At 37.3% G+C, this 25647-nt stretch overlaps 1 protein-coding gene across 4 annotated transcripts in view; it reads left to right on the forward strand.

The window, feature by feature from the left end:
• Pds5a (PDS5 cohesin associated factor A) overlaps nt 1-25647 on the forward strand; it is a 98177-nt gene that overhangs the window by 56862 nt on the left and 15668 nt on the right. For all 4 annotated transcript variants that reach the window (NM_001083624.1, XM_087583078.1, XM_087583080.1 and 1 more), the window contains 12 exons: nt 1685-1800; nt 6625-6730; nt 8345-8505; nt 12104-12227; nt 13181-13339; nt 15850-15918; nt 17329-17465; nt 19081-19204; nt 19455-19659; nt 20020-20134; nt 23522-23654; nt 24247-24366. In NM_001083624.1, coding sequence (NP_001077093.1) covers nt 1685-1800; nt 6625-6730; nt 8345-8505; nt 12104-12227; nt 13181-13339; nt 15850-15918; nt 17329-17465; nt 19081-19204; nt 19455-19659; nt 20020-20134; nt 23522-23654; nt 24247-24366 — 1569 coding nt within the window. The remainder of the gene's footprint in view (nt 1-1684; nt 1801-6624; nt 6731-8344; nt 8506-12103; nt 12228-13180; nt 13340-15849; nt 15919-17328; nt 17466-19080; nt 19205-19454; nt 19660-20019; nt 20135-23521; nt 23655-24246; nt 24367-25647) is intronic.

The following is a 25647-nucleotide window of genomic DNA, read 5'->3' on the forward strand; positions in this document are numbered from 1 at the left end:
TAAATAATGTTCAGAAATCCATATAAATATATGTATTATATATATTTTTGTAACTGTATGGTAGATGCTAAATTATTTAGGACCATATCCAAATGGAACTAATTTCTCATCTCCTAACAACTCTCCAGTCAAATCCCGGGGGCAGGGTGGCAGATCTGAGGGAGAGACCATCCCTAGGAAATGACAAGATAAAATACTTGTTATTAAGATGTTCTGTCTGCATGCATTTCCTCCTGTGGTCTGTGAGCATAGGAACAAAGCCTGACAATAATGTGGTTGCAGTTAAGTCGTCACACACACGAGTTTTCATTGGAAAGAAGGCGGTTCCTAGGTAGATTTCCTGTCTTCTTGCACCATTCATTCATTTATTTATTTAGGAAGCCAAGATCATTACAGAAACTCGGGGGAAAGCTCATTTTGCTCCTGTCTCCACCATTTATGTTATTATTACAGTTGTGACACATTATACTAAGACTAGGCTTAAACATGAATAAAAGATAAGCATTTTGGTTATTTACTTTTTACCCTTTTTCTGAAAAGGATTATAGGTGAAAATTTAAATATGCAATAAAGGATCAAAGATCACAATAGATGTTTTTACAAAATGGTCTGGGAACCTAAAACAGTTTTTATTCACTGTGGTGAATAAGTAAATAAATGTAAATCTTAAAGGTAAACCCAGGTGTTTGTAATTAAAATATCCTGCAATGAATCCAGCAGCGAGAAATGTATGCAGTTAATGAATGCTTCTGGCTTTACAAAGTTGGACCTATTTATACTGAAAAAGAGAATGATAGCTGGGCATGGTAGTTCTTGTCTACGGTCTTAGCCATCAGGAGGTAAGGGCAAGAAAATCACCTTGAGTTCTGACCAGTCTTTAATTAATACCTTGGAAGATAAAGGTGCTTCCTGTTGTAGCACCTGCAGAAGAGTTTGATCCTGTACCCACGTGGTGGAAGGAGACAACAGAATCCTTTAACTTACCCTCTGATTTCCACAAACCCTCCATGGCATGTCCTTGTAGACATACACAAAATAAATAGATAGATGTAGTTTTAAGAAGGTGCTATTAGTTCCTGCTTTTCTCACCTTCCTATTAATAAGCACAGTGTAACTTTGTATATTATTTAAATTACCTCTGCCCTTTTATGTAAAATTACAAGACCGTGTAAATTGGGGTGGGGTGGGGTGGTACATTGTGCTTATACAGGTCTGTTAAAAAGAAGAGGCAGCACCACCAAGTCAGGAACGGCTGCTGCATTTCTAGCTCGTGTGAATGAACATCTCTGTGTAAAGTAGAGGAGACCCAGGCTCAGTGCTGTTCTCAGTACGAAGCTCCCAAATGAGTTCAGATCTGAAACCTCCAGTAAGGAGAGGACTGGGTGCTGAAGGTCGTTCTTCCCATACCAGTCATGGAATGCATGACCCACAAAAGCACACACACACACACGCCAGTAGTAATAAATAAAATTTAAATTAACAATAGAAGGTAAGTACAAATCCCTCTTCTGTTCTCCACTGTTTTACGAGTGCTTACATGTATGTTTTCATCAGTGACTAACACAGACATTGTTTTCATTTTTTCTGGGTTCTGAATTTTTCAGTGATTGTTCTTTCTATAGTCATTCTAATTGTGAAAAATACGGAAGGCAAAAACTCAACAGTAAACCCTTTTCTTTCACAGAGGGAAATAGCTCGGAAACTTGCAAATCCTAAGCAGCCAACCAACCCCTTTCTAGAGATGGTCAAGTTTCTGCTGGAAAGAATCGCTCCTGTGCACATTGATTCAGAAGCCATAAGGTAAGACAGAAAGCACATGGACAGTACTTAGATGTCATTCAGAGTGCACGCATGGTTGTGCGCTTAAGTGCCAGAAGACATATGCTTAAAACTCTCTCTAAATGGCAGAAGGTACCTGCCACTCTAATAGAAGGTTGGGCATTGAGGTATTATTTAAGGTTTTTTTTTTTTTTTTTAAATATTTATTATATATAGGTACACTGTCGCTGTCTTCAGATACACCAGAAGAGGGCATCAGATCTCATTACAGATGGTTGTGAGCCACCATGTGGTTGCTGGGAATTGAACTCAGGACCTCTGGAAGAGCAGCCAGTGCTCTTAACCACTGAGCCATCTCTCCAGCAAGTTTTTTTAAGAGTACTTGCATTTAGGTTTATTCTGTATGTGCTAATTTCAAAAATCTGCAATACACATAACACACCAAAAAAAGAGAAAGTTTTAGTTTTGTGTGATTATTTACTAAGAGCTGAGCTTTCTTAAGCATTTAGTAGTCATGTGATAATCTTACCGCTTTTCAGTTGTGTGAGAACAGCATGGCATACTGAAAAAGAGGACTTGTCTTTTAGAAACAACCCTGACATTTTATTTCTAATGATTTGGTATTGTAAGTTTCTGGGGATGGCCTTGTCTTGCAGTGTCTGTGGAGTTGGACTCCTTTGTAGTACTCATTGATGCGGTGCAGATTTGGAGACCTAGTGCAGTACCTAGCACCATAGAAGCACTAGCTGACGGTGTCAGTCACTGTGGTGGTTACAGGAGCAGGCACACTAGGCTAGGGATCAAGTTTACCCTAACCGAATACCATTGGCCGGCAAGTTAGAAAATACAACTTTTTTCTTTTTAGCTTTAGAAACTGAAACTTTCAAGACCAAGATATTAACACCATTTTTTTTTCCTGAAGTCATTCTCCTTGTTTTCTAGACAGTCACCATCTTCAAACTGTCTTCAAATGATTTTTTCTCTGCATGCCCAGGATAAATCTGTGTTCTCCTCCTCTTAAGAAAATAGTGTTCATCCCAGATTAGGCTCATCCATTTATATGATTCCACCTTATGTAATTATTCCTTACTGCCTTATCTCCAGATATAGTCACAGTCTGAGGCATTGCTTTATATGTCAAAGAATCAATGAATTATTGAGCAACAAGTCAGCTTATAACTTGAGTTCCACTACTCTTAAGTTAAGATTTCCTGATCCGGGGTTGGGGATTTAGCTCAGTGGTAGAGCGCTTGCCTAGGAAGCGCAAGGCCCTGGGTTCGGTCCCCAGCTCCGGAAAAACAAAAAACAAAAAACAAAAAAGATTTCCTGATCCAGTTTTCTACTTTGCAAATTAAAACAAAAAGAAAACCAAAAAATTTTGGGTCACAATGTTTGTTTATAATTAGTTTCAAAAAACATAGGAATATTATTTCTTTTCAGTATCCTTTGGTTTGTACTGTTCAGTGTCCACTTCTCCTGCCTTTTGTTCAGCCGTGCATATGTGCAGTCATAAGCACACATGTGTGCTGGGCATTTAGTTCACGACCTTTAGAATGTACGTTCTTTTCAATCAGGTTGGTCCAGCATCTGTAGCATCACGTCGAAGGGGTTAGATTAAAGATGCAATGTAGTAGAAGCAGGAACTTGAGTGTGCATATTAACTCTGAAATGGATGTGCTGTGACATCAAGGAATCTCACAGGGGTCATCATGTCAGCACATTACTATTGCTTGCTTCCCAGTGTTCAGACTCTTCTGAAATCTCATCACGAGTTATTTGATCTCAAAGAAGAACATCTTAGTTAATATTTCTCCCAGGCTACAATTTTGTAAGAATGTGTGTTTATTAATTTTTATGAGAAAAGCATGTTGTATATCTTGGAGTAGTAGCCTTTAATCTTAGCACTTATACAGTAGAGACAAATGGATATTTTAGTTTATATCCAGGCCCACCTGGGATACATGGGGAAATCCTGTTTCACAAAACAGCCATATTCCTTATATTTCTCCAAATCTTCACAAAATGCTATATTATAAATAAAGGTTTATTTTTTTAACTTAATGGCTTTGTGTAAAGCACATTGAATACTTAGTGAAGAATAAGTTACATAATCGAACTCTGTTGTGTTGTTACTGAGCCTTCAAAAATAAGCTATGTATCTGACGAGTGTTAAAAGGAAGTAGAAATTACTGGGATTAGCTAAGTGAGGACTACTGGGTATAAAGTCCAGCTCACTAGCCTTGAGTCTGGGTTACTTAGGTACTCTGAGCTTCAGTTTACCAGTGTCTGAAATTATAGCGATCATAATTATCACATTAAAATTATTGAGATGTTTTATGCATATATATCCATATTAAACAATACATAAAACACAGTGTAATACAATTTAACATGTCATGCACATAATATGCTGATTAGTATTTACACTTGTTTTAGATAAAAATAGCAAACAAAGAAAATGGGACAAAGAAATTAAGAAATATTTAGATAGGCCAGAGCTATAACGGAGTAGTATAGTTTGTGTGTAAAGGGGGGGGTGTGCTTCAAAAATAAGGTCAAGGTTCTTCTTATTTACTAATTTTGTGGTTAAAGGTTAGTCTATAGCACTGCCACACCATGTTTTGAGCATGCATTGTCCTTGCAGGGGACCCATGTTCAGTTCCTAGCACCCATATTAGGCAGCTGATAATCACCTATTAACTCTTCCTCTAAGAAATTTAATGCCATCTTCTGCCCTCTGCAGGCACCATGTATACACACAAAAAATAAAAATCAGTCTTTAAAGAAAGAGAGAAAAGAGACTAAAAGGTGGAGGGCCTACAGATTACCTACAGGTTAGATAAATGCTAACAAGCAGATGGCTTAGAAAAGAAGGGGAAAGTGCCCATGGCAGTGCAGTTTCTCTGGGCTAGCGGAGGTGACTCTAGAGCTCTGCTGTTACAAAGACTCAGGCTTGCTCCCCATGAGCTGCACCATACTGCACAAGACAAATGATAGAATTAGAGCACAGAAGACTGCAGAGCCCTGGTCCCCCTGGTCTCAAACTGAAGTTTGAGAAATGACAGGTATGAATACTTTCATAATTCTGATTGCTATAGGAGATAAGTTGAAATGTGAAACAATAAATACAGGCACCTTTAAGTAAAAAAAAGTGAGGGGTTCTTGAGCAACCTTACATTGATGCTAGGAACCAAACCTTGATTTTCTACAGGTGTGGTAGTACGTGATACCACTCACTGAGCCGTGTCTCCACACCCTTACCTTGTGATTTTATTTTACTTTGTAGTTCAGTTCATGCTGGCTTTTTGAACTTGTATTTTTCTTTCTTCATTTTCCCAAGTGCTAATATTGCAATTATATATCACACAATTCAGGTTCATACTTTGTATTTTAAATCCTTTATGATAACATATGTCTGAGATCCAGCTCTTAGCATGCAGAGTCAAGATTATCCTCTGGTAAACCTTGAATTCAGGGCCAGCCGCGCTATGTAAGGCCCTGTCTCAGCAACAACAAAAGTTTTTGATTTTCACCAGAAGTGTGCGCTAAACTCAGTTCCTCAGATTGCTGATCAGTCGTTAAGGGAGAGGCTAGATAATAATCAAAGACCCTGTCCTCTAAACAAAAACAAAGGGGATCTCTCTCTCTCTCTCTCTCTCTCTCTCTCTCTCTCTCTCTCACACACACACACACACACACACACACACACACACACTTTCTTTTTTGAGACCACATTTTGCTGTATAACCCTAGCAGTCTTGTTCCGATATGTACCCCACACTGGCCTTGAATTCCTGACAGTAGTCCCACTCTAACCTCAGTTATTCCAGAATTACAGGTGTCCAGTTGTGTGGCATAGAGGATCAAACCCAGAGCTTGACAAGCTAGGCAGTGCTCGTACCTACAAACTGCATTCCCGATCTCATATTTGCTTTTGTTTTAAAGCTATCAATGTAGCCAGAGGATTTAATTTGATCCCTGTAAGTGTAGTCCTGTGCAATCCTACCAGTCAAGGACTGAGTCAAGCAGACCAAGCGAAGTCAGCCTGGAATATATCTGAGCCCTTGTCTCAGAAACAAGCAACGTCTGTTCTGTTAGGTAGCTTGATCTTAACGATCATGTACTGTTCTGTGGCAGTAAATATATTGAAAAGACAAGTAATTTCTTAAAGTCCACAGTTTCTAACTGCATGTTTGTAAATAAGCATGTTTTGGATTTATTGGTTCCATTATTAATTTCTTAGGACGGAATCACTGATTCTGTAAAGTAATTTCCTAGTGCAATTAATACTACTTTGTACATGTTCACTGCTAAGTCTTTGGAGTACATTACTGATTATGTGGCACATACTTGGAGGTCAATGTTACGGATCCTTGCCTTCCATCATGTGAGTTCCAGGAGTCAAACACGGTACATCAAGATTGGCAGCAAGCCCTTTACCCACTGAGCCATCTTAACCTGCCCCCTTACTATCTGAATTTTATTCTGAATGGCCATTTGCCCAATTTTCAACTATTTTTACATTGTTTTTATTAAAATATAGTCTTTATATATGAAAATTATTTGTATGTGTAAATATTGGAAGAGCTAATATTAATATGGATTAGATAGGATATTATTTAACTGGCTCATTTTTTCAGTCAAATTGTTACTAAAACACATTAAGTTTTGGGGGGAGGGTAATGTAAAAGTTCACTCATCTGTGGTGCAGTCAATGCTGATCCTCATGGTACAGAGATTTTTTTTGACCATGGTTCTTCTAGATTGTCTATCGTATTTTAGTTGGCATATTTTACTAAATTTAAGTAATCTCACTAACTTGCCTTACATTTCCTCATTTGATAGTGCACTAGTGAAACTGATGAACAAGTCGATAGAAGGGACAGCCGATGATGAAGAGGAGGGTGTCAGTCCAGACTCAGCCATTCGCTCAGGGCTTGAGCTTCTTAAGGTATTTCTTTTTGGTAATTTTGTCTTCATTAACTTCCAAAGAAAAATAAGTACATTCTTTTTAGGGTATGTACGAGGAGTCTTATTTTAAGTTAGGTTATTCAAAAGATTAAATTTTTCGGTAGGAATTACATCTTTTTATTTATTTTTTTTTTTAAAACAAGACTCTCTATAGCCCAGACTGGCATGAAATTCTCATCTATCCTTCTACCTCGTAGCCTGCCACACACTATGATTACTGATGTCTGGTAACATGCTTGGCTAGAAGTCAGATTTTATAAAAATAACTTTTGTATGGAAAAGTAATTATTTTACATCATGCAGTAGCATTTTAAATTTTTTTCATGATTATTTGGGATCCCTGTCATATTTGTGACTGTGTATGCTAAATAATCCAATCTTCTCTTTCAAAGAAACTGTACCTGAGGGGCTGGGGATTTAGCTCAGTGGTAGAGCGCTTACCTAGGAAGCGCAAGGCCCTGGGTTCGGTCCCCAGCTCCGAAAAAAAGAACCAAAAAAAAAAAAAAAAAGAAACTGTACCTGAGGCAGTTGGCTGACATTTTATGTGGTATCATCTTTACCCTAGTTAAATGCTTTCTTTGAAAGGGTTGTCTTGGTCATGGTATCTCCGCACAGCAATAGGATAGGAACTAAAATAGACATATGGCGTCAGTTGTAGGCTAGTGATCAAAAGAGAAGTCAACTATACAACTTTCAACCTATTGAATAATGAGAAATGTTCCAAAAAATAAAACTGATAAATTTAAAGGGAAAATAATAGGCCAGCTGGCATCAAAGTATAAATTAAAGTTATAAATGTAAACATACTTATACAGTAACTATTACTTAATTTAAAACATTTAAAAATAAATGGGGCATTTTAAAGCTATTCATGGTCTTAATAAATGCAAATGAATTCAGATTACCTATAAATATGAGCAAGATGTGACTTAAGACTTTGCCATATTATTGCAGGGAAAGGTTGCTTTCAGGAATAGGGAAAGCGTTCAGTGGTCCCAAGTTACTGAGTGGCCTGGGAGCCATTGTTCAACCGCACAGCTGGATGGGACACTAATTGAATTGAGTAAAACGAAGGAGAAATTGAGGCAAAAGTACATTGAAATCATAGTGAGACAAACTGAAGAAGAGATTAAGTAATGCTAGAGAGAACATTTGCAAGTGACAGGGATCAAACCCAGGGCACCAATCAAAAAAGAGAAGGCTTAGCAGTTCACACTATTCATTGATTGTTTTTCCAGAGGACCCAGGTTCAGTTTCTCCAGCATCTACATGGCAGCTCACCACTGTTTGTAACGCTAGCTCCAGAGGATCCAACACCCTTACACAGACATACATGCAGGCAGCACCAACGCACATAAGAGATTAGGAAGAAGATCGATGTCAACTATTTCAGGAAAGAGCCTGGACACACCACATAGGATTCTCCTTCAATCAAAGCAACTGCAGTGGTGGCTAAAATATGTCATGTATAGTCCAAGTGTTGTAGCTAGCATTTGTACATCAGAATGCTACATTTTATTTATTGGAAGAAATCTCCTTTTTAAATAGATTAGAGCTGTTGTCTGTACTCCTAAAGGTGTATCTGTTCCTCCAGGTTCTGTCTTTCACACATCCTACCTCGTTCCACTCTGCAGAGACGTATGAGTCCTTGTTACAGTGCCTAAGAATGGAGGACGACAAGGTAGCGGAAGCAGCAATACAGATTTTTAGAAACACAGGCCACAAAATAGAGACTGACCTTCCCCAGATACGGTCGTGAGTATTTTTTTTTTAACCTGGTAAACAAAGGTTTCTCTGTTTGGGAGTGATAGAATCATGATTTCTCTTTGATAGAAGAGATTGGCAACAGAAAGAAAACTACTCTCATGCTCTTTCCAGTTTTTCTTTCTTTTTTTTTTTTTTTTAAAGGTTTATTTATTATATGTAAGTACACTGTAGCTGTCTTCAGACACACCAGAAAAAGGCATCGGATCTCATTACAGATGATCGTGAGCCACCATGTGGTTGCTGGGATTTGAACTCAGGACCTCTGGAAGAGCAGTCAGTGCTCTTAACCACTGAGCCATCCCTCCAGCCCCTTTCCTGTTTTTCTTATGTTGTCTGTCTCCTGCCCCATCTTCACAATTAGGACAAACTGCACTGTCTGTATAGAAAGGACTTGGAAGTTTCAGTAATCAAAAGTTATCACAGAATTACATATTTATGTTTATGATTAATATATCTTTCTAATTTGTGTAGTTTTTTCTTTCAAGTTGACTATAAATTAGTGACCACCTTCCTGTCCTAAGCAAAGGAAAAAATGTATCAAATAGTAGTGTTCATCATAAAAATATTGAGTAGTTGCTTTGTAATTGATAATGGTAACAGCAGTCATAAGAATAAGTACACTTCTATATTTTCACTTGACATTTTGTGATGATGCTTGTGGTAAGGTGGGGAACATGAAAGAACACATTGATGTGTCCATTGCATCATATGTTCATTGGTAACATAAACATGAAAAATTCATGGTAAATCTAATAGGAACAATGCTTGTCTCATGATGTTAAAAATAGAACAAATGGGCTCCTGTAGATTTTATTAAATACAATTTACGTGGAACAAAAGGACTATCTAATCAGTCTTTGTCTTCAAAGAGCTCTGTGGTCTAAAATTTTAATTGTTTATATATCTATACATGCAAATCAAAAAGATCATTAGGGCCAGGCTTGGTGGACAGGTCACAAACCAGGCAAGAATGACCTTTAAATTGTTTTGCTGGGACTTGGGGGTGTTAAGTTCAGTTCGGCGGGAAGTACTTGCTTGGCACACGTGAGGCCTCTGTTCAAACCCCTGTGCATACAAAAGGAAAACCGATCATTAGCATGATAGGATGAAGTTTAACATTTTCTTCCAAGCTTGGAATATTTTACATTTTAAGGCAAGAGTCCTATTTTTAAAAGAGTGCTATATCGAATTAAGCATTGGAAAAAATAGGTATATGTGGAATAGTTAATTTTAGAATCAAAGATGGAAACCTATTCTTAAGAATAGTTGAGGGGCTGGGGATTTAGCTCAGTGGTAGAGCGCTTACCTAGGAAGCAGAAGGCCCTGGGTTCGGTCCCCAGCTCCGAAAAAAGAACCAAAAAAAAAAAAAAAAAAAAAAAAAAGAATAGTTGAGGATAAAAGAAAAAGACACAGAAAAGCAAAAACACTAAAGACCTCAACAGTAATCCTGATAATACCACTGAATTATAACACTTTGGAAAAAACAAAACAAAAAAGTTCATTTGTTTTTGTATTGTTTTAGGCTTGCTTAAAAAAATATTACATATACCTACTGCTTGATCTAAATTGTATCTTCTGGGGACAAGGGTGGCTCAGCAGCTAACAGTGCACAGGCTTTGTTCTTACAGAAGCCCCTGGCTTGGTACCTAGCACTCACAGTAACTTTAATCCAACTCCAGGGCAGCTGACGCCTGACCGTCACAGGCACCTGTTCCAGTGTACATGCTCACATACGGGCATAGAAACAGACTTACGAGTTTGTTTACCTCTAAAGTATCATCTAGGCCACTACTTTTCTTTTAAGTTGGTTCTAGTCAGTAGCTACCACTTTCCTGTGGCAACAAAGACAAATAGAACAATTAAATAATGTTCATCATAAAATATTTACTGATTGCTTGGTAATACATAATGACAATGATCTATTAAGTGTATATTTAAGTGTATTTTCTTTAGTTATTCACTGGTATCAATAATGGTGAGCTTATGAATAAAAGACCAAGTGGTGCTCAGGGCTACTGAGGCTGGTTAGACGTGAAAATCCCTGCTCCGCAGTTCAGATCTCCCAGGAGATGGGCTTTAGACATTTACGAAGAAGTTTGAATTAAACTAGTTAGCATATTTCAGGATTTTTTGGGTTTTGGTTGAGGCGTATGTCTTGTGGTCTTGAATATTGCTATTAAGGTCTGTTATTAGACTTTATTTTACTGTAGGCCTTTGCATTTGATGACATCAACTTTTTGGCTTATAAAATAAAGTAGAACCTTTTCTATTTGTATTGAAGGTATAATAAGTAATTGCCGTAGAGTTTCATTGCTGTTCAGATTTTGTCTGATTAGCAAGGCTGGGTATGTGGCTCCATGCTGGTGTTTACAGTGTATGCATAAGAAATTTTGTCCCCTAGCATTTGGAGGTGGAGTATATGTTTGAGCCTAGGAAAATAAAAGAGTTGTTACTATTGTTTTATGAATACTTTTCTTCTTGATATGTATACATATTTTCTGGGTTCATATGAGTGTATGCCCTTCATATACATCTTTTGCTGTATGGTCAGCATTTATTGCTTTGTTCTATTTATTTTCATTGTTCTATATAAGTACTTCTAGTTTATCCTTCATCTTAGTGATTAAATGCATTTTTTTTCTTTTTTCTTTTTTTCTTTTTTTTATTTATTTATTTTATATATATGAGTACACCGTCGATGTCTTCACACACACCAGAAGAGGGCATCAGATCCCATTACAGATGGCTGTGATCAGCCATCATGTGGTTGCTGGGATTTGAACTCAGGACCTCTGGAAGAGCAGTCAGTGCTCTAACCACTGAGCCATCTCTCCAGAACCTTTTTTTTTTAACTTTCAAAGTCCAGCTTTATCCTCTCGTGTTCGTGTAATCTTTGGCACTTTTAGTACATTCTTAGGTTTTTGCTTTCTTATCTTTGCTGTGCTATATATAATATTTATTTTCAAGTGCTAATATTTATTAATTGAATTAATCATGTTTTAAATAGCTAGAGTGGTAGCTGCACATGTCCTAGATGATTACCGAAACCTTTAGTTTGGGTTTACCAAGCGGTGTGGACCTGTCCCCATGCTCCCGTGCTCACGGGCTTCACTCCAGCTGTTTGGGAGCACTGGCCTCTTGCTACTTCCTCCTTGGCTACTTTGAAATAACAGAAGGGAATTCTGAAGGGGAACTGGAACATTAGGAATGTCTTCTTAGATGTAAATGTGAATATATGCCCTAGAGCAAGTCATGCATTACTAATTAAGGGTAGCTAGTTTTTTTTTTTTTTGGAGCTGGGAACCGAACCCAGGGCCTTGCACTTCCTAGGCAAGCGCTCTACCACTGAGCTAAATCCCCAACCCCTTGTTATTTTTTATATTCATGATTTAGTTTTAAAATGAAAATTGTTCACTATTGTATGTCTTGGTTTATGAAACAGAAGGAATTTTAAATCTTTCTGTCAATCAAATAATTTCTAAAACACCTTTGGTTACTAGCACACATCTAATAGGGTAAATGAAGATAAGAAGAACCTTAGAGATCTGTATGCTACAGAAAAACAATTGTATTATTGTTTTTGCAGAACCTTGATCCCCATTTTACATCAGAAAGCCAAGCGGGGCACTCCTCACCAAGCAAAGCAGGCTGTGCACTGCATCCATGCCATCTTCTCAAACAAGGAAGTCCAGTTGGCACAGATTTTTGAGGTAATCATAGCACATAAAGCATGTTTTCATTGTCCAGCTCTGTGCTCTGTAGAGCTGGAGTCTAGGTTTTAAGGCTGTTTATGTCTCCCCACACTGATGTGGACTTCCTGAGCACTTATCTGACCAGCACTGTGTGTTCACTGTTCGTCTTGTATTTCGTATGAGAGGACTCTCCTTAGCCTGCTTAGTAATCTTGCCTCCCTGTATACGAGTCTTCTTGTCAGTTCTCTGTGTATGAGCTTTGAACAGACCCTGCTTCTTGAAAGGCATTCCTACTGTTACAAATTGGATATATGATTCCACAAACTCCTATTTTTAAAATTCAAGGTTGTTTAAGCTGTCTTCCTTCTTAGCATAGGGGAAAAAAATCCACCAAAATTAGAAGAAGAGAGATGTAGAATAATTCACGTGTCCTTATTTCTACTTCTTTTCCTTGGGCTTTATCTATTTTCTATATTTTTTCAATTTTATTGTCCTAGTTACTCTTATTACTGTGATTAGGCATTATGACCAAAGGAACTTACAAAAGAAAGCATTTAATTGGGAGCTTGCTTATAGTGTCAAAGGTTATGGTGGGGAGTCTGGCTTCTGGCATACAGAAGTAGCTGAGAGCTCACATCTGTCCCACAAGTTATGAGCAGAAACCTAGACACTGGGTCTGATGTGGGCTTTTGAAATTTCAAAGGCCATTTCCAGTAACTTACCTTTTCCACTTAGGCCACATCTTCTAATCTTCCTAAACTGTTACTGTAACTTTGAAACATGGGAACCTATGGGGCCTTTCTCATTTGAATCAGAATTACATTTCAGTAGGTGAACTAACAATATTTAAGATGGTTAAAATTAATTAAATACAATGTCAGTATATGACTTGGGCATGGTAAAATTATGAGAACTGTGGAATATCTAAATATTTATAAACCAATGGATAATTTTTTCTTTCATTTTCATAGCCACTCAGTCGGAGTCTGAATGCTGATGTACCAGAGCAACTTATAACTCCATTAGTTTCACTGGGCCACATTTCCATGTTAGCACCAGATCAGTTTGCCTCCCCAATGAAATCTGTAGTGGCAAACTTCATTGTTAAGGATCTTCTAATGAATGACAGGGTAAGTTTCTAACTTAATTAAACCTTGAGTCTTGAGTTCAAAACTGTCTATATCTTTATCATGGAAACATCTCTTTTTCAGTATCTAAGAGGTGTGTGTGTGTGTGTGTGTGTGTGTGTGTGTGTGTGTGTGTGTGTGTGTGTGTGTGAGAGAGAGTGTGTGTGTGTGTGTGTGTGTGTGTGTGTGTGTGTGTGTGTGTGTGTAGAGCGTCACATGTTAGGTATGAAGTGACTGTTGTGCCCAAAAGCATCTAGCTCTTCTTCCCCTTGTATGAGTTTTGAAATACCGCACTACATCCTATTAATATTCAACTGTCACTTTATAGGTTTTTTAACGATTCTTTTTATGTTATGTGTATGAGTGTATTGTTTGCATGTTCTTCTATGCACCATGTGCGATATGCCTGTGGAAGTTTGAAAAAAGTCAGTGGATCACCTGGATATGGAATTATAGACATCTCCATGTGAGTGCCTAGAACATCAATTAGGTTATAGCAATTTTTCTTAAATACCGAATCATCTTTGTAGCCCCTACAGTGTACTTTTTTTTTTTTTTTTTACAGTGTACTTTTAAAAATGACCTAATGACCTGATAATCTAGAATTAGGGAGCGTGTAGACACAAGGCACATTTATGAATGTCTTTACTTTTAGTGTAACATCAAGCGCTCTAGACTCCTAGCTGAAGTTAGGGAAGGCAGGGATTGAGACCAAATCATTCACAGCCATCCACCATGTTAAGCATGGTTTGTGTTCTTGCTCAGGATAGGATCTAAGCTGTCACACCAGCTCACATCTGGCCATTTTTCCATTTTGTTTTTCAAGACAAGGTCTTGTGTAGTCCTGGTTGGCCTGAAACTGGGTATGTAGCCCAGGCTGGCCTTGAACACAGCAGTCATACCTACTTCTGCTCATAGTAAAATAAGTGTGCCACCATATCCTACCTGACTTCCTCTTTTCTTTCTTTCTTTTTTTTCCTTTCCCCTGTAAAGTGGGGTTTTACTATATATGTTTGACTGTTCTAGAACTCACTGTGTTGATTTATTTGGCCTAAAGCTCACAGAGACCTGCCTGCCACTTCCTCCTGATTACTAGATTAAAGATGTGCACTACTATGCGCTATCCTTTAAAAAGTTTTAATTGCATTTACTCATCTAGTGTAGGGGTGCATGACAGTTTGCTTGTGAATGTCAGAAGACATCCTTATAGAGTCAGCGCTCACCTCCCACGTGGATCCTGGTGAAATCAGGGTGGCAGGCTTGATAGGAAATGCTTTTTCTCTTGAGCTCCCTTCACTGGCACCCAAGATAGATACATTCCCAAATGGAAACACCCACTAGCAATGTACTCAAGTTCCTTTAATATATGCCCACAGAAACTCTGCATGGTTACTATGGATTGAGCTAGGTATCTTATTGTCTGATACTTGTTCTTTTACAATATAGCTTTTACTTGGCTTTTTTCCCAGATTCATTTTATTGTATTATTGATCAAAATTTCATTTATTTTCTTCCTTGCTGAGAAACACTCCTTTGTACACTCCATATGTTTGTTTTGTTTTGTTTGTTTTGTTTTGTTTTTTTCTGTTAATTAACAGTTTGGTTTTTGGCAATTGTAGTTAATGTTAATATGTACCAAAAGTAAAATTTCTGAGTCATATGGTTATTGAACATTTTTTAGACCACCAACTGTTTACCATAGTGTCTGTTCTTTTTTTACCCTTTCACCAAACAAGTCTGTAGGTTTCAGTTTCTCCACATCTTTTTGAGAGAATAAATATAAAATGATGTTTTATTATGAATGTGGTATTCTTTTTTCTTTCTTTTTAATTAGAATCATTTTCTAAGGCTTATTTGCCATCTGTGTATCTTTTGGGAGAGTGATTTATTCAGATCCTTTAGTACTTTTGTTTGTTACTGTTGAGATAATAGGTTTTGATGATTTCCAGGTAATGGTCTCATGTAGCCCAGTTTGATTTGAATTCAATGTATAACAAAAGCTGCTCTTTAGGTCCTATATCTCTGCCTCCTTCCTGAATTCTTGGATTAAAGTATTCATTGCTGTGCCAGCAACATTTATTTGTATATTTCGGATATTAAATGTATTTGTTAAGTGCACAGTATTGAAGATTTCCTGCTGTTATCTGTTGAGAGTTTAGTGTTTTCCTCTTTAGGTGATGTTCTGTAGTAGTATTACTATCTAACAACATTCTTAATTTTCGCCAAAACATGGTGTTAGTGTTCTTAACAAAATGAATTGGCTCATAGAATAAAAGGGTAGTTTTTGTTTTGTTTTTTAATAAAAAGGTTTTCCCCTCCTCTTCTATTCCATTGTTGTGCATTTCTGGTCTTGCTTTATAGTCTTGGTTACTATAGGTTTGTGTTGTATGTTTTGAGGTAAAAAAAACATGACTCCTCTAATTTCCTTCTCCGTTTCTAAGTCTTTTTACCTGCATATTTTCACACTTTGTAGTAATCAGTATGGAAAACTAAATTTCTTCTATTATCTATAGTCAACAGGTGAGAAGAATGGAAAATTATGGTCTCCGGATGAGGAAGTATCTCCTGAAGTGCTAGCAAAGGTACATTTGCTTAGGTGTTAGTGACCTGCAGGTGAAAAAGGGAACTGCTTATAGGTATCATGGGCTTTTTAAAGTTATAGCTAGTGAACATTTTCTAGTGGGCTGCTTTGTGTGTGTGTGTGTGTGTGTGTGTGTATGCATGCATGCATGCATGCATGCACATATGAGTGCAGATTCCCTCAGAGACTGGAGGTAGTCAGATCTAAAGCTAGAGTTACAGATGATTTTGAATTACTTTATGTGGGTTGGGACCCATGCGGGTCCTCTGGTTGAGCAACTAGTGCTCAAAACTGCTGGGCCCTGTCTTCAACCTCAATGCGCTTTATTGTAAAATTCATTGTAAATTAATACTGCTCTAAAGACTTGCAGTTGCTACTGTTATCTGTGGAGTTTTGTTCTGTTTTGTTTGGCATGACTTGGTACTGGAGATTTAACCACATCCTCAGTTCTGACACTGAGTACACTTAAATATATGAGCCTATATATTACTTTCTTAGTCATATATTTTCTCTGACTTTTGTCAGATTGTGTGTGTGTGTGTGTGTGTGTGTGTGTGTATGAAATAATACTTAGATGTTTAGCTCTTTGTATATATTGATAATAATCCTTCAGATAATTAAGGCCACAAATAATTATGTAAGTGCCAACGTTTTAGTCAAGATATTTAAGGCGAACCAGAATTGATTTATTCAATAGTTTTCTGATAATAATATATCATCTAAATAATTGTTTTTAATCAGCATTTTGGCTGTTTTTAAGTTTTCGAAGAGTTTTGAAGATACTGTACTTTTTATGGAGTTACATTAAAGTGTATGATGATTAGATTAGGAGAGTTAGCACATAGAATTTTCTTGTATTGAAAATGTCCATAGTTATCTTTACTTGCAACTTTTGAAATGTAATCATTGTTAAAATGCAATTATTTAATTGTTCCAAGAAAGCCAGGGCTTTGTAGAGAGTCATGGTCTTTACACAAACCCAAATAATAAGTAAACAAATGAATACATAAAAATTACTGTACCAGTTCAGCATCCATTCTCCTTCTTCCTACCTACTATCTAGAAATTAATGATTGAAATATATATATTTAAATTATATATTTTTAAGTAAGTACAAAAGTCTTATTGTATCAGAAATCTGTGGGGCAAGGCTTGAATGAGTTATCAATCACGGAATGTCTATCTTTCGCTCTCTCTGTTGGAAATAAGAGCATGGGCAGCTGTGGGGCAAGTGCATGGACAGGCGAACAGAGTGGTGATCTCTTCTGTCATTCTTCTTCCTCATTGCCGTGGGTAATACATTTCCATTGGTAGCATGAGTAGAGTTGCTAATAATCAAGTTAATCTAAATTAGGCTTCTCTAATTAGAATTTTAAGTGCCTTCTATTTTTAGCATGTTGATATTTTGTAGGTACAGGCAATTAAACTTCTGGTAAGGTGGCTGTTGGGTATGAAGAACAATCAGTCCAAATCTGCCAACTCAACTCTGCGGCTGTTATCAGCCATGCTGGTCAGTGAGGGGGACCTGACAGAGCAGAAGAGGATCAGGTGAGGACTCTTCCTTCCAGGCTCCTGGTACCCAAGTTGGCTGAGAGTTCACTAATACTGAGTGCTTTAATTGTGCTTTAAGCTATGGATTTATCTCTCTTAAATATATTGAAGAATAGTTTTCTCATTTCCAAAAACTATCCACATTTTCTGCATAAGCCATTTTTTGTTGAATTTCTATTCTGTATCACTATTAGAAGTGTAGTCAGATCACCCCATAATATGATTGGACAAATGGAATGACTCACAGTGGTTGTTCAAAAAAGGGAAGGGGTGGCAGGAAAAGCCTTCTGGCAGTTTCATGGAAAGTTTATACATGCTGAAAGAAAAAAGATCAATAAATTAATTCCCAGTTTTCAGTGTAGTCTAATCAAGGTCTCCTTTTTGTTCCTTACATGAAGAAATTGCCATTTTCCTTGTATCTTTTAAATGGTTTTCATCCGGAGCACCAGCTGTGGGAAATCATGATGTCTCTTTAAATTTATGTCAGAGCACACAAATTCTATTTTTTTTTCATGCATCAAGTATTTAGTACCCTTAGACACTAGGTGCTGTTGTGTTGTTTAAAGATAACATTAATTTCTTCCTCAAAAAAATCTGCTTTAAGAGATACATAGGGAATATATATATATATATATATATATATATATATATATATATATATATATAGTTCGTTATGCTTAGTGGTTTGATAAATTGAAGTGATAATGCAAAAATAAATAAAACCAAACATTTTTATGATAAGCCAACAGAAGTTTTATATCAACAAAATGATTAGAGTTGGGTTGCCAATAGTGAGACTCCTATTTGGCCTGTCTTAACTATGCTGAAGTGCTTCGCAATGTAAGTCACACAGCTCGGTGACCCTTAGTGCACAACCCACACAATGCAGTTGAAGACTAAATAGTATCATCACTTGACCTCTTTGTTGACCTATTTGTTTAACTATTTGTTCTTTTAAACTGAGTAATGTGTCCTAAACTTAAGTAATATCTTTTCCTTATCAAATTGAAAAAAATTTTGGGGAATTTTTGCTTACTCACTGGGAAATAAAATGAATTCCGCCCTTACTCTGCTTAGGAGTTGATCCCATCTTTGTGGAGTAGTTTATGTCTGCCCCGTTGACGCTGATACTCCACATTCATGAGACATGATGAAGTCACTCATCTCTACGACCTTTCCTCTACCTGCTCTTCCTTTGCAATTTGTTTACCACCATTCATACAATCTGTGCGATTGATGTGGTCTTAATTATTGGTATAAATGTATATGATGTACCATCTAGATTTAACATGATGATTGGCTTCTTTTGCTTTGGTTTGTTTAAATCAATTTTTCACAGTGACTATGTATTGACATAGGGATACAGATTGTGATGAAACTGGCCCTTCTTAGCACTGTCAGTAGTTGGATTGGTAGAGTAAGCAGGGTTCCTTGGTTGGTTTTGAGCACAGTGACTTAAACCTTTTCTGTAGGTTGAATTAATGAACTCAAAGTAACCGCCTTTATCTGCACATTAAGTTACCTCCTACCAATCTCACACTCAAAACGCAATCAGAATTTTATATGTAATAATGGTTATAGGAAATGTTTATTTCTTTTTGTTTATTTATAGTAAATCTGATATGTCTCGCTTGCGATTAGCTGCTGGTAGTGCCATAATGAAGCTTGCTCAGGAACCTTGCTACCATGAAATTATTACCCCAGAACAGTTTCAGCTCTGTGCACTGGTTATTAACGTAAGTGGAAAAGTTACTTCAAATCCCAGTCTTGAGTTTGATTGTATTCACTTTTCTCTGAGTAAATGCGTTTGATATATGAATATACAACAGAAGAGATTGTTTCCATTCCTTCAGTAAATCATCATTTAATTCTTTACCAAAGAAAGTCGGTGTGTGTGTGTGCGTGCGCGCGCGCGTGCGCTTGCCCATTTGTATGTGTAGAAGTATGTTTACCCATCTTGTGTATCCTTGTTTTTTGCTGATACAGGATGAGTGCTACCAAGTAAGGCAGATATTTGCCCAGAAGCTTCATAAAGCCCTTGTGAAGTTACTTCTCCCATTGGAGTATATGGCGATCTTTGCTTTGTGTGCCAAAGATCCTGTGAAGGAAAGAAGAGCACATGCTCGCCAGTGTTTATTAAAGAACATCAGCATACGCAGGGAGTACATTAAACAGAACCCCATGGCTACTGGTACGTACTTGGTAATTCAGTGTATGTCAGAGAGAAGCACTTGCCCTACTACTGTAGTTTATACAAAGATGGTTACCTGGATATCATGTTATCATAGTTGTAGTATGTGCAGAAGTAACTGAAGTCTTGTATTGGAGTCATTTATTTAGCGTGAACGTTTTGGGTAATTGTGTTTCCTTATATTGTCGTTAGTGTGCTTTAGTATGTGTACGTTACTCAGAGTATCTACACTTTTCTAACTTGTCCAGTCATCTGTGTAATTGCACAAGGAATAGTGAAGGGAAATAGAAGCAAATGGTTAGAACTCTAACAAGGACAGCATTTATAAAAGTTCTTGTTAACTGTGATGTTTTCATTTAGAGAAGTTATTATCATTGCTGCCTGAATATGTGGTTCCATATATGATTCACCTGCTAGCCCATGATCCTGATTTTACAAGATCACAAGATGTTGATCAACTTCGTGATATAAAAGAGTAAGTCTGTGTTTCAGGAATTCTACAAATTGTGTTTATTCCTAATTTTTTAAATTATTATTTTCATTGTAATTCTTATGATTCTGAAATTTCTTCTTTTAAAATGATTTTTTAACTATTTAGTGTGTGTGAGTACACTGTAGCTGACTTCAGATACACCAGATCAGATCCCATTACAGATGGTTGTGAGCCACCATGTGGTTGTTGGGAATTGAACTCAGGGCCTCTGGAAGAGCAGTCAGTGCTCTTAACCACTGAGCCATCTCTCCAGCCCAATTCTGAATTTTCTTTATTTACTGTTAAGTTTTAAAAAATTTTTTTTCAGAACTATTTCCATTTAACCATCCCTTTCGTAGCCTTGTTTGTTTTATATTTATACTTATCTAAGTATTGAAACAGATTAATAAGATATTTTGTGTTTTGTTTTGTTTTTTGCTTTTCATATTACAATGGACTTTAGTTTGGTTATTTATAAAACTATATGATGACAATTTCTCCCCATGGATTAGGAATTTTACTTATTCATTTGTATAACTTTTAGAACCACTCTTTTCCTTAGCAGAGATCCTTAGTACTGTGGATATCTCCTTTGGTCCTTTTCCCTAGTGTGCATGGGGCTCTGGGTTAGACCAAGGATGCTAGCATGTACCTTTGATCTTTCTACTTGTAAGTAGAAACAGAAAGGTCAGATTCAGGCCAGCCTGGATTACTTGAGACTATATCTCTTAAATACAAGGGGTTAAAGAAAAAAGTAATCGTTGCACAATAAAAAATAGCTTGAGGGGCTGGAGAGATGGCTCAGCGGTTAAGAGCACCCGACTGCTCTTCCAGAGGTCATGAGTTCAATTCCCAGCAACCACATGGTGGCTCACAACCATCTGTCATGGGATCCGATGCCCTCTTCTGGTGTGTCTGGAGATAGCTACAGTGTACTTATATAATAAATAAATAAATCTTTAAAAAAAATAGCTTGAACAAGGGGCCATAAATTTGAAAGACAGCAAGGAGTAGTAAGCATGTAGCAGTGGTTGAAGGGAAGTGGAGTGGAAAATAATGTGGTTACAATCTCAAAAATGTGTTAATTACCCAAATGTTTTCTTATCTCTAGGTGTTTCATATACACTGTAGGAAGAATGGATTAAAGGAGGCTGAGAATTGTGTCTAAAGAGCTTTAGGAAACTTTGTCACGTGATACTTTCCCTCTGTTGTACTCCATGGGAGAGTGTGTGTATTCTTAGTCCCAGGGAAGGCCGGAGAGGGTGTTGAGTTCTCTGGAACATGAGTTAGCGATAGTTGTCAGCTGTCATGTGGGATCTGGGAATGGAATGTGGGTCCTTAGGAAGGATAACCATTTTCCCTAAACATTGAGCCATCTCTCTGAACCACCATTGCTATATTTTGTCTTGCATTTGTAAATTAGTATCATTTGATGGAATTGAAGTATTATAATTTTCTATGTCAATCAGCAAATCTTAATCCTGTATTGGATTCAGCATTCATCTGTCTCTTTTTTTTTTTTTTTTTTTTTTTTTTTTGGTTCTTTTTTTCGGAGCTGGGGACCGAACCCAGGGCCTTGCGCTTCCTAGGTAAGCGCTCTACCACTGAGCTAAATCCCCAGCCCCCATTCATCTGTCTCTTAATCACTTTGGTCACTTAAATACAAGTAAGCCATGATGTGGTTGCTGGGATTTGAACTCAGGGCCTCTGGAAGAGCAGCCAGTGCTCTTAACCCCTGAGCCATCTCTCCAGCCCTGTTTTTTTTAAAGATTTGTTTATTTATTTTATGTATATGAACACACTATTGCTGACACACCAGAAGAGGGCTTTAGATCCAATTACAGATGGCTGTGAGCCACCATGTGACTGCTGGGAATTGAACTCAGGACCTGTGTGTTTGAAATCTTAAACCTTTTTTTTTTTTTTCTGTAAACTTTTAAAAGGAATAAGCCTCATACTCTTAAGGCAGTGAAACTACTTCCTGATTATCTCCTATCAGTAATTCAAATGCTGTTGGACCCTGTGAAAGGATTAAGAGTTTTACAAGTTAATAGGATAGAGGATTCTGAAGCTGTAGAGTAAATGGACTTAACAAAGTGTCTGCTTTATCATGCTGAGTGCCTCAGCTTCCTTATGCAGTGCAGCTCCAGTCATCGCCACCGTGGTGCAGTACAATTGTGCTTGCTCATGTAATGCTGCTTTCATACACAGTTGCTCAGAAGAAGCCTGCTGCATTTGTCATACGTGTTTTATAAAAGTATAAAGTCAGACCAGGTTTTTATCCTGATTCCATCTTTTTATCGTAACCTTGAGGTACTTGATCTCTCTTTTATAAAAAAGACAGAAGGTCTCTAGAAACTGTCTGTACCTATGAAATCCAGTGGAGGGGGTTTGTGTTTGTTACATTTTCTGCTTCAGTGCTTTGATGGCCTGCAGTCTGTTCTCATCTAAATAGAGCTCTGCCAGACTTAGCAAATGTAGGCACTTTTACTTTCCTTGTGCACTCTTAAACTAGCTTAACTCAGCTGTGGTGAGGAGGGCTTGAATCTGTACCTCAGGCGTGGGCCATCATGCCTGGTGGGCTCCATGCCTAGCCCTCACATAATGTTACAAATTCATTCTACCCTTTCAGTGGTGAAAAGCAGGGACTCTTACTTGTAAATTCTTCTGGAAATGGACAGAACCCAAGTCCGCCCCCAGACGTGTCAGTTTCCCCAAGTGCTGCTCGTGTTTAGTAAGGATTGTTGTTTGCTCTTCTCGGAAACTCACGTCTCATCCTCTGTGTATTCATGCCTATGCTGTGACAAGAACACATGGCAAGAGCAGTTTTATAAGAGACCACTTAGCTGCCTGGTTGGTTACCACCCCTAATAGTCTCATACTGCATGAGGCTTACCATATCTTATCAAAATTTACGTAGTAGTGTCAAGCCTGCATAGCTTGCTCTGTGCCAAAGGTAAGTAGTCTGCTTGCTGACCTGTTTATCTCTACTGTAGCTTAAAATACATTACCGTGTGAGAGTTTGTTGAGAGCCTCTATTGCTTTTATGCATGTTGTTAAACTGTAAGAAAGTTCTCACTGTAAGCAGTTCTATTTAAATATTTTGTGACTTTTTCCTCTTGAGCCAGCTAGATAGTGGATTGTACCTATGATCTTCACACTCAATGAAAGATGATTTCAAAGCTATACAGTGAGTTGGAGGCCACCTTGGGTTATAGGAGACCCTATCTTTTTTTAAAAAAAAAATCCACTTCAATTGATATCATTAATGAAATGATATGTTTTTATCTTGATAATTCTGTTATGTAGAGAGCCAAACTTTTCATTAAAGACAGTCTATTGAACAAAAAATCATCTTCCTTTACCCTCTCCCATGTCTTTTCTCCTTAGGTGCCTGTGGTTTATGCTTGAAGTTTTAATGACAAAGAATGAGAACAACAGCCATGCATTCATGAAGAAGATGGCAGAGAATATCAAGCTGACCAGAGACGCCCAGTCTCCAGATGAAGCCAAGACAAATGAAGTAAGAAATGGATTCATAGGAAAGTACACCAACCAGTCTAAGCTATAGTGTCTATTAAGATATAGTTATATAACTTCTTAATTTTTTTTCAGATTTTTTTCTTTTTTTAGTGTATATGAGTGGTTTGCACGTGTGAATGTGTACCAAATGTGTGCATGGTGCCCATGGAGGTCAGAAGAGGGGCCAGACCCTGGAAATGGAGTAGGGGGTTGCAAGTTTTCATGTGGGTGTTGGTGACCAACCTCAGAATATCTACTGGAGCAACAGGTGCTGCCAAGCCTTCTCTCCAGCCCCCTTGCTAATGTCTATACTCACAAAATTTGTTTTTCTTGAAACCTTTAACATTCTAGAAAGGCATTAGCACTTAAGACATATACAAACTGATAAAACATATAGCACTTTCTGGTACAAACTTCTTTCCAGGGAGAGAAAATGGATACTTTTGGTTTGCCTTTACTGGGAAGCTAAAGAATACTGAGCAGAAATCATCTGTAAAGAAACAAGTAATCACTTGTATTTTACAACTTGAATTTGTACGTGTGATGGAATTGGTACTTAGATCGTTATGTAATTCTTTTTTCTTACTCTCTAGAAACTTTATACAGTTTGTGATGTGGCTCTGTGTGTTATAAATAGTAAGAGTGCTTTGTGCAATGCAGACTCACCAAAGGACCCAGTCCTCCCAATGAAATTCTTTACACAACCTGAAAAGGTAATTTTCCTCACATAATTTCTCTGTCATAGTTAATAAAGTGATTTAAATTTCAATCAAAACTGATGATGAATATTGGATAGTTTTAAGGTCAGAGTAAAAGAAAAAGCCTTTTATCTTACTAAAGATTGGAAGACAGGTAAACTTTCTGTTACTGTATTCATTCTGCATATAGGAGAAGCTTTCAGATTATAAATTTATCCTTTTTTATTAAAATAAGTACTACTTGTGTTTGTTTTTACTGTGTTTATGTGTGTTCTGGAAATTACACCCAGGACCTTGCTGCATATGCTGGACCAGAAGCTCTAGAAGGAGCTCTGGCCCTAGCTGAAGAAAGCTTTGCATAGATTGGACCATGGTTTCAGGCTAGACGTGCTGCACACTTGGCATGAAGGTACTCACACTGAGGCAGGAGCATCATGAATTCCAGCCCAGAGGATGGATGGGTCAATAGATGGAGGGGAAGAAGAGACATTAGGATATTTATAGTTTTACATGACTCTATTAAATGAATGTTAGTTAATGAGCAACTCGAGTCAGTACTCTGTCCTTGCATCAGCTGGGTTTCACGGGTTGGAATTAAGATTGAAGGTCTCTAACAAACAACCCTACCCACTGAGTCAGTTTCCTTGCCCACTTTTTCTGATATCACATGCTGCTTTCTTTCTTTCTTTTTTAATATACGTTATTTTATTACAAATTTAGAAAAAAAAATGCAACCTCCTAAAAAAAATTCCTTTTATTGGTAATACAAATTCCTATGATTTTTTTTCTGCTACCATAAGAAATTAAAGAAACCATTAAATATTTGGAAACATTCAACATCAAAAGCTTTAAATCTAACTGTACGTTATATGTAGCCCCTGAAAAAGCTACAGACTCTTTTTAAAAGGTATTTTCTCTACAAAGAATCTCATCAGCTATACACAAATCCTGTACAGTTTCTGTCCTGAGGCTGATGTTGAGCTGCACTTGAATTTCACATTCTTAGCAAAATAATTGTCTGATCTTTTTTTTAACATTGCTTTTAATCTAGTAATGTCAAACACTAGTGTACCAGACTTGTACACATTTGTTTGTTTTTTTGTTTTGCTTTGTTCTGTGTGTCAGTTTTTTTTAAGCTTAAAGCTTTGTTTTATAAATGAAATTATATGCAGAGAGCAAAGCACAGAGAGGTAAACAAAATACAGCTTAACTCTTAGTAGATACCTTTAATTTAAGCCCCTCGTTCAACTCTGTCACAACTCTGGGCAGATAAATTTTCTTTCTTTCCTTTTTTTT

This window comes from Rattus norvegicus, chromosome 14 (genome assembly GCF_021556685.1).
Source record: "Rattus norvegicus strain SHRSP/BbbUtx chromosome 14, alternate assembly SHRSP_T2T, whole genome shotgun sequence".
NCBI classification, from domain to species: domain Eukaryota; kingdom Metazoa; phylum Chordata; class Mammalia; order Rodentia; family Muridae; genus Rattus; species Rattus norvegicus.